The following is a 10132-nucleotide window of genomic DNA, read 5'->3' as shown; positions in this document are numbered from 1 at the left end:
AGCCGTTAGGGCGGGGCCATCCTGCTGAGCGTCACTATCAGGGAGGAGTGTTTATAAGTATTTAACCATGCAACAGTTGGTGTTGTTGCACCAGGGATATTCTGATGCATAACTAATTACTTATAAGGTCCCAAAAGCGAGACCTATTGGCTATGCCAATGCTTGTTATGCTTTTGGAGTAGGAACAGTCAAGGTGCTGTACGAGTAACGATTGGGGTACAAAGGCATCAGGGGCCATGGAACTAACTGCCAGTGGAAAAGATGCAGAACCACCTTTGCACCTCTTCTATCTGAACCATTCACAGTGAGAGAGCTGTGTCTCTGTTCTGCTTTCATACTGTAGACAGTAGCCACTCCCCAGTCCAGGGATATAGTGGCAGTTAGCCAAGCAGTGAGAGTATTGTCAAGGACTTTCATGTGGCCCCCCCCCCTTTGGAGTGCCACTGCAAGTGCTAGGGATAGGTCCTAACTGGGCAGACTGGTTTAACCCTTCTGATTCATCCACTTCCTATTGCTAGATGGGGGGTTCCTTGCACTTACCACCATGTTTCACTGATTCAGCACGTGTACCTTGAAAAAGAAGCAGGGTGCACTCCACTGCATGTAGATTCCTTTACTGGTCAAAAGAAAGTTATGTTGTGGTCAATGGTCAATAGAAAGTATATGTTCTATATATTCAGCCTCTGTCTCATACTGCTCACAGCTAACATCATCCACGCGTACCACTCACGTATCACATTTGGATTAACAGGGAGCCACAGAAACAAAGGTAGGACTAAACACATAAAGCACAGTATACCAACCAACCTTGGTACGTTGCATGAGACTTGTGATGATGTAGATGTGAATAAAAAAAAGTTTCATGAGAGATTTATTTAATTTGCTCAGATTAAATGTACATGAGATAGCGCACAAAGACAAAGGTCCTAGCAATAAAAGGTACTACCGTCTGTGAATGTTTTTAAATGTATTGCATGCTCTCATATGCATTGATGAGAACAATCTGAAACGATGTCTGAAAATTATTTCGAGTCTTAGATTTACGTTTTTATTAATGCATTTGTTTATTTAGCATTGTCTAGTCCAAATGGGCTTGCTAAGGATCAGTAGTTTTGGATAATGTGCATTCTTTAGGGATTTACAAGATGTAGATTGAATATGTGACCCTTTAATGGATAACAAAAAATCGGCAATACTATGATTTTGAATGATTTTACATACTTTTAGTAAAGACTTCATCTTTTGTAGATTCCAATGTGGAGGCTGTTCTTAAACTCTGTTGCAGTACATGTGGATAGGTTTTATTAGCATAAGCGAGCTCCTACAGTTGTGATCACACAGAGTGTGCCAGTGGATGTCATTCTTGCGGTTCAACTGGGCATCATAGCAGGAATCGTACCACCATCCGCCCCCGTGGAGATCTGCACATTCTGAAGAGGTTGACCGGTCATTATCTCGATCATGAGTTGAAAATTTCATATTGTCATGCATGCTTTTTGTACTCGAGTTGGTCAAAGAGTCTCCCGCATCGCCTTGATACGTTCCCAATCGCAGCGCGTATCCATGATTTGCATCTTTCACAAGGAAGCTGTCGTACTCCGCATACCTGGTTCTGTTATTGGAATCTGTCAATATGATCCTAATCTTGTACCACTTCTGTTGAGTCAGCAGGTGGATGTAGTGGTTGCCCAGCCAATGGTTATCCTCGATAAATCCAAACCCATATTGGTACGTTGACCACGATTCAGCCCAGGTCATGTCGGTATCAAATCGGTTCTTCTGGATCACGGTCCACCCATCACAGTCGTGCATGTAGCACTGGACAACCAGCTTTGGAGAGCCTTCTGGGCGAATGACATACAGGCCGCTCTCTGTGTGCCCCAGCTTATATAGTTCTTCACAGTCTCTTGTGTAGAATACTGTAGGATTAAAAGAGAACAGCATAACAGAAAATTGATTATCGGATACTGGAAGTCATCTGTATTCACTACTGATTTTGAACATCCACGGGCACCTCTGCTGAAAGTCAACATACACTTTCAAGATCTTACTAGCATTTTACCTGCTAATCAATCGCATCTAAAGTTATCATTTGCCTTCTTCAAAGACACACCACAGACATCAATAGTAATGCACATTAACAAAAAATCAAGCAACCAGACACTCTGGTAACAAACAATCATGCAATCACAAACACAATTTTAGCGTATTTCACTTATTCTCAGTAGCTAATGCGAAAGCAACACATATTTTGTTTTAAAGTGTCTTTTATTTTTTAATCATAACATGGAGTTATCTCCAATGAGATTCTTCCCATTGGTCTGTAGTCCTTAAATGTCCTGCCCTCCATTCTAAGGCCCCTGGAAATATTTTGAACTGCCATTGGTAAAGATGTCATTACATACCCACTCTCTGGCACCAGGCATTGCCACTCCCAGGACTCCCAGGGTGTTTCTCCTTTCCCTTGTTATAATTAGGGCTCCCAGTTTTCCGTTTTTACTGCTTTTTACAGAAAAATGCGGGCAAAAAACAATGTATTTTCCTGTGTGTTTATTTTTAAATACAGAAAAACACAGAAAATAGACTTTCTTCGGATGCTTTTATTCTACTGTCACTCATGAGTGCCAGGTCAGTAGCTGTACAGATTATGAGGTGGGGGAGATAAAAAAAAAAAGACAATAGATTTCTTAATGAAGCTTAATTACACGCAGATCTACATTTATTTATGCTATTCTACAATGCAGGTGTTTTCAGATAACGCTATTGCACTGTATACCCTTGAAACCCTTAGGACATTCAAATGCGAGTATTCATTTATCATTTAAATAAATGTGGAAAAATACCCACTGCAGCTTAATTTGTACAGTAAACTCAAAATAAAAATGGATAAATACCAAAAAAATTAGCAAAACTAAATATGGATAAATACAGACGGAAATGTTGAAAAAAATAAATACTGTAAAACCTGGAGCCCTAGTTATAATTTATTTGTTATTTGTCCTCCACGAGTTCTGAGAGACACCTATATGAATAGGTACTCTTTGAGATGCCATTAAAATATTTGTTCTCCTTATGTGCAGTCTAGTACCCGCTACTTTAAAACTGCCAGATGTCACAGTTTGAAGTATTTGGTGTAGTAATAACAAGTGAACCTTGAATGTTAGATATTTCCTTTGTGAGATGGTATATAAGGCAGCACACCTGAACCTCATACAGTTATTTTGTGGGCCTCCACTAAAGTTGTTCATGAGGTCCCTTCTCCGCACAAGAGGGGAGAGTTCTGACCACTTCCAACAAAGGCATACTCATCGGCTACGGAACGTGTAGCCACTCTCACAGTTAACTGCTGATTTCAGGTTTTGGCTCTGGTCCTGATCTTGGTTTCTTACTTAAATTTGGGCCCTAAACAGCCTAAACTAGCCATCATACTAATTTAAGGATCCATATATCTTGAGAAAAAAATTGCATTGCCCATCTCAGTGCATATTAGTTGCCCTGGGTTTAGTCAATTTTGTGTTTCTCGCACATTTAGCAATGCAGTCTTTGCGGATATACTTCAGAATATGGCAAAATATTTGTGGTGTTTCTCCTCCAGTAGGGGGGCATCAAAGGCAACTGATCATGTGCCCAATCTACAGAAACTGACTTGCTGATAATACCAGTGGAGTGCCTGTTTGTTCATGATCCTCAATTCCAGAAGTATTGTTATTTTTCCTACACGTAGCTGGCAAATATCAAGTCTCATTAATTGCCATTGCAATGAGAAACACATTGCTGTTGGGCCACCACATAATATGTCTGCTTTGTGGTCTTCCTTGTCCTTCATAACCCCTTGTTAGAAATTCTTGGAAAAGTCAATCAAGGTCCATTACCAAGGCAGCGAGAAGCCGTGGTCTTATTATATCAAATGGTACGTTTTTTCTTTTCAACATATGAATTCCCTTAGCCTGTTCTCAATGCATCCTTGGCACTGGATGAGCATCATTGTGAATCTGGTTACCACATGAAACCACATAAGCCACACAACCATACCAGCTTCCACCCCATATTGGTAAGTACATCAGGATAGAACAACATACGTTCACATGTATTCTCTAAAAATCCAGGTTAATTGTATGGTGAAGGTACAGAGTAAAATATTTCCTTTGGATTGGTGACAGTCATACACTGTTTCCTATTCATAGATGAGGCAAGATCACATGACAGAACTTCACCATAAAAATGATCTATACATGGTTGCAATTTGTTATTCCTGAAATGCTAGAAAAATTTAGAAAGGAGCAGTTCTATCACGCTTTGAAACTGAATAATGTTCTGCCTGGTTCCTTCTTGGGGTGTCGATGTCCCATGTTATCCTGTAAATCACCATTTTATTAGAGCTTTTCTTGTAGTACACTGTGCTGAAAGCTTCATCAAGTAGACATTTTCTGATGCCATGTCATTCAAGATCTTTCAGGCAAGGTTTTGCCACCTCTTTAGGAAGATGCGGTCACACCTGATCATGCATGGCGACTGCAGTCAAGCTCGTTAAACTTTTAGCCTCCACTAGAAGCATCCATCAAGACATTTACAGACACATATTGAGAAAGATGTCACCTTTAAACTGTGGGTGAACATCTGTTTGTAAGAAGGGCCAACACTGTCTTTAATTAGCATTGAGGTGCGTTGGGTGAGCAGGTGGGGAAAAAGTGGCAAGAGCAGGCTGTGTAAATGGTGTAGGTTGTTCCTGGAGAATGTGTTTTTTGGACTTTGACATTTCAGATTATTTTATATACATGGCAGACCCTTACCAAACCTTTGTATCAGAAGGATAACATTCACCTAAATAGACAAACGTTTTTCATGCTGAAAACAACCAACCTTCATCCACACCCAAATGCTGCAACAAGTTCAATCAGTCTACAAAAATACCTACTGAGTTCATTTCCCTTTTCATCAAAAATTGAGAAAAAAGGAAGAACACCACTTCTCGCCATTATATTGGTAAATCAGCTACCATGCCCAAGTGTGCATGGTCTACATTCTTCCCCGGCTATCAGAGCTTTTCCAAATCATCTCCTTCAAGAGACCCAATAGACCATTTCAGATCACATTCCCGAAAATGTAACCATTTACCAGTTTGAAGCACTCTTCTCCTACTAAAATAAAAATGGCATAATCTACAATGAAACAATGTATTCTCCCTGGTGTCATTAGAACAAGCCATGTTTTTGTAAAACAAAAAAAATTAAGAAAACTTTCTTGGCCAGAATATCTGAAGCAGTTATCGTCTCCTCACCAACATCCAAATCATCTATGAAGTTAATTGAAAGTGATTTGCCACTCAGACCCAGACAAGACCTTCAACTGCTCCCTCTTTACCAAACGCAAACGTACCTTTCAAATTGTAATTCTGAAATGGTCACCTTCAGATAGCCAACGATGCACAATGCACTCCATACACTCAAGGAACATGCCTTTTTACCTTTCAAATCTGTTTATTCTGTTTGACGCTGTTGAGCACATATTCTTAGTCAACATCCAGCCTACCTGCATGGTGTGTGAGGGAGTAGCCCTGAACTGGATGTTTTACGAAGTGATTCCAAATGCATCCAATTCAAATCGTCCAAATTCAGCTGATCTTTACATCACATGAAAATACCTTAAAATTGAATTGCTTTCACCCCCACCTTTCAATTTTTGCATCACGTCACTGTGTTGTCTTCTTTTAGTGCATGCGTTTCTCTTGTCATCACCATGTTGACATCACACAAGTATAAATGAAAATATCTGCTGCCCTTTACATCCAATTCATTTCCAATTCTAAATTAACCTCACCATATTCCACGGCCAGATGTACTTGCTTTGCCAATGCTTGTTTCTTTTTGCTTTTAGTTTAGTAATTTGTTTATCTTAAGCCTACATGTGCTGCTTTATTGCTTGCCCTTGCTGAACTTTGTACAGGAATACCCTTATATCTATCTATAAGGGTGATCCTGGACAATCATTGGCAAATCCTTTAGTAAAAATGAGAATTTTGGTATTTGGAAACCTTGTTTGAGACCATTAGCCACCCTCATGTCTTTTTGTGTAGTTACATCCTCACAGTGATTTTTACGTGCTGAAGTGGTGGTCTATTTGGAAGGTTCACAGCAGAACTCATGCCATTTTGTTCAGTAGCGTAAAGCAAAATGATGTGACAGCCCCACCCCCGATTGTGAAGATAGGCCCTTATGAGTTTTTTATAGCTCACTTAAATTCCTTGACCCTGGGTTGAATCTGCCACCCTCCCCCCCCCCCCCCTCCCCCCGCATCCCCCACCCCACAGGATTGGGAGTCCCTCAATGGTCGGAGCCTCCTTGCACTGCAGGGGCTGCATGGGTCTACTTTGCACCCCTGATGTTGTTACTGAAATGTAGGCTCATTTGAGGGCTTCATGAACTTTTCACCGTTAATCCTGGCGAAAAATAGAAATGCTTTAATTTGAATAGGAGCAAAACGGCATTAAGAAATTATCTTTTTTCATTTTCTTGATGTATTATAATTGAGCACCAGATTTTAAGATTATCTGAAACCAAAGGGGCATTTACAGACCGAGTTTGTAGTGCGATGTTCCACTGTTGAGAACAAAGGTGCATGTTTTTGGCTTGCTTCTGTTCCCTCCCTGTCTGCACAGGACTGAGGGTTAGATGGATGTGTGAATATAACGTTGAACAGCAATGTGCATAACGGATAAATACTGCTTCCTTAACCAGCCATTAACAATGTCTCTGTAGATAACCCTTTCAAGTGTCCCTAACGTGCATCACTTTTTTAGGTGTGGCTTGAAAATATATGTAGAGCGAGCGGGCTTTGGCTCCACCAAGACTAGTATTACCCTCTGTTCACATGCTGTTGGCCATATGGAGTATCTGTCCACCTTCCAGGAAGTGTGCCCATTGGAATACACGAGGGACTATGTTACGTCTGACAGTACACTCAATTTTCACGCTGTTCCTCACATCCAGTCCTTTATCCCCCTATATACATTCTATAAAGAAATATATACATTTTTGTTACTTTTCCCCAGCATTGGCAAAAGTTAAAAGAACAAACTTTACTGTGATAAATAGCATTTGTGCACGCAACACACGTGAACAGCATTTGTGCATACCTGTGTTTGTTTTGGCGCACTCAAGCCTTTGCCAAAGCTGTTTTTTATCTTGTCAGCAAGTGAACATTTAAGACCCCAGCTGGCACTTAATAAAGGTGAAAAGAACATTTCCAAACACAGATCATGTTTAAGAGCAGAAGACAAAAGTTTTGTGTCTTTCCTTAATGACAAAGTGCATTGCCTGGACATTGCGCAATATAAGTTCCACAAGCAAGACGACTACTGTCAAACTGCCTGTGGACCTGGTAATCAATGGGTAATGCATTGTATTACCACCAAGTGCCTGCCTGTTGTATAGTTTTGTGCAAATACATTACTGCCAACCGGATGTGTGTCTTTAGTCTCTGATGATTCTTAACTATGCATGTTTTATCTGTTATTTATTTTATATTTTGTAGTACAACCTTATGGCCTTCTTGCAATTTTTACACATTGATTGAAATATACAGTCAATTGTGATCAACCTAAATAACAAACACAAACCTGTTTCCGCTCTAACCGAATTCCTTTTGTTTGATGTATTTATGTTGCAGCACGTTTCGCCATTGTGGTATGTTCTTTGGCTTTAAGGCAATACCAGGCTCCTTATTGTTCCCCGGGTATGACCTTTGAAAAGCCCAAAACCTGCCATTGTCCTCAGCGCAATACTTCATTTGTGTACATGAGCAACATGCAATATTTATTATTGTGTCGTGTATATATTAGTTAAATGTGATTTGTAGCCAACCCAATCTGTACCCTTTTTTTTCAAACTAGGATGGTTTCACCACTGCCCATACCCACACACTGCTGTGTTAATTTTAATATTTGTAATTTTTCTTTACGTCTCTGTTGTGCTTTTTTTATTTGAACTTTTATCTGTGTGTCTATTGGGATCAGTGTTTTTTTTTTAAAGTTTTTTTTAAAACTGTGTACATCCTATATATTATGCATGTGCTAACTCTGACTTTGCCTAGTAGTATTTAAGAGAAGGATTTTTAAAGTGTGGCATAGCATTCAAAATGTGTAGGGTGACCCGTCAGAAGTCCAGCATAGGAGCGAAAGTGCATTGGAGCGATCTGTAGCCAAGAAAACAGAGCAGCTTGCGAGTAGTTTGTGCCTCCTTTTAACATTCGCTGCAGGCTAAGGCCCAGATTTATCAAGGTTGGGCGATGCCTTTGCTCATTGCAAGGCGAACCAAAACCTAGAAGGAGATTTATCATGCCACGCAGAGGCCCCGTGCATGGCTTGGCAAATGTAATGTAATGTAAGGCAGCACAAGTATCTGCCTTGCGTTACACTACGCCCAAAAGGGGTTACATGGGTGGAGCGTGGGTGTTACCATGCATCTACCATGTATCCTGAAGTGTTCCCAGATTTAGCGTAACTGGTAGACCTGGGAATGTTAGAATTGTATGCCTCCCGATAGAGGCACAACAAGGAGAAACATCTTATTTCTCCTCGTTGTTTCCTCTTTTGAAGTGTGCTGTATTCTACATTGGCTGCAAGTCATTTATTATATCCAAATGTTTCACTTAGCGGTTCCAAGACCTAGTGGTTCTATTAGTTCTATGGATTATATCTCATGTTTCTATTGGTTCTAGGGATTAGGGCTTGGGTTTCTCTTGTTTCTAGGGCTGAGGGCTCATTTTTTCCCAGGGTCTACATCTTCTAATAGTGCTAAAACTTAGGGCTTGAGTTTCTATTTTAAGGATTACAGCTCCATTGTCCCCAGTCACCCGATCACATGGGCCTCCCCTCTTATTTAAACAGAATCTTTAGGGTATGCATGTAAACCGGGTCAAGATAAGGGTGGTACTGGCTGGGCCTGAAAAATGCCCAGGGCCAGGAACTCTTCACCTCCTCTTTCAAAACTCCAGGTACGCATTCAGCCGCTCATCAATACAGGCAATATCTACTAATCGCTCCTAAAGATCATCAATCCTAAAGACTCACCCTCATAATCATTAACAGGGTGAAGAAAGCTACTGATGACCTACTGGTGACTAATACACCTAACCACTGGACAGCAACTAGCCACTTGGCTAACAATACACATATATTAAGTAATCAGAAATTCAGCTTAGGAGGACCCACATTCAATTCCTCCAGAAGAAAACCAATCTAGGCCACCATCTCACCATTTTGACATCAGTAATCACATTTGCCAACTGCCAGCTCCACAAGAGAGGAGTATGCGCCCCGACCTCACACCACCACACAAGGACTTAAAGAACACATACATATGCCACTCATAGATTCCTCAACAACAAATCCAACCAAACACACCAAAAGCAAACATAATATCTAAAAACAATGCACTAACTGAAAAACCTCAACCCAAACAACTGACAAGCACAATGTCACTTGCTAGGAGGAACTCAAAATCAAATGCATGATTCCTAGGTTCTCTGATTTCACCTTCCCACCCAGAAAGCTATAACACTGCCAGCTTCCACCCCTAGAGCTCCTATTCGTTTGTTCCTCCTACTATACTAGACCACATCTCAAAACACCATAACATCAATAGGCTAGAGATTCAGCAACTAAAATCCTTACTCTTCAATGCATGGTTCATGAGCAAAAACCACTTCAACTTATTTGATTCTAGTCTCATAAACCTTACCAGGACTCACCCTCATTATAGAAATGTAGCTCAGCGAAGATTCCACACCCACATACCATAAAGTCATCCTACCTGAAATTGCCATTATCAACAAAAAACAAACTGGCAAAAGCGGCGAAGTCCTCCTGACAGTCACTGATAGAATATCACTAAATATAACTCACTTCCAAAGCTTCATTATGAATACTTACTGGTAGAATAACACCCCACTCCAACTCTCGCTTGGGCCTACCACTTATATACAACACCACCCAGCAATGCAAACTGTAAAGGTGCTCTAATACATACTGTGGCCAAGTATGTTCTTAACCACGGAAGCCTATACATTCTAGGATGGGTTGAGAAGAAAAAACTAACTACAGCCAAAGCAATCATAGCAACCTTGAGGCCTTCAA

The 10132-nt window shown here is 40.5% G+C and overlaps 1 protein-coding gene across 2 annotated transcripts in view; it reads right to left on the bottom strand.

The window, feature by feature from the left end:
* Positions 1 to 854: 854 nt before the first annotated feature.
* The window catches only part of LOC146861600 (fibrinogen-like protein 1-like protein), a 31224-nt gene continuing 21946 nt past the window's right edge, over positions 855 to 10132 (bottom strand). For both annotated transcript variants that reach the window (XM_085645987.1, XM_085645986.1), the window contains one exon: positions 855 to 1919. In XM_085645987.1, the coding sequence (XP_085502113.1) occupies positions 1270 to 1919 (650 nt within the window). In that variant the 3' untranslated portion in view covers positions 855 to 1269. The remainder of the gene's footprint in view (positions 1920 to 10132) is intronic.

The sequence above is a fragment of the Triturus cristatus genome, chromosome 3_1 (genome assembly GCF_964204655.1).
Source record: "Triturus cristatus chromosome 3_1, aTriCri1.1, whole genome shotgun sequence".
Taxonomy (NCBI): Eukaryota; Metazoa; Chordata; class Amphibia; order Caudata; family Salamandridae; genus Triturus; species Triturus cristatus.
Note: the sequence above shows the minus strand (reverse complement) of the source record. Positions and strands in the feature narration are given on the sequence as shown.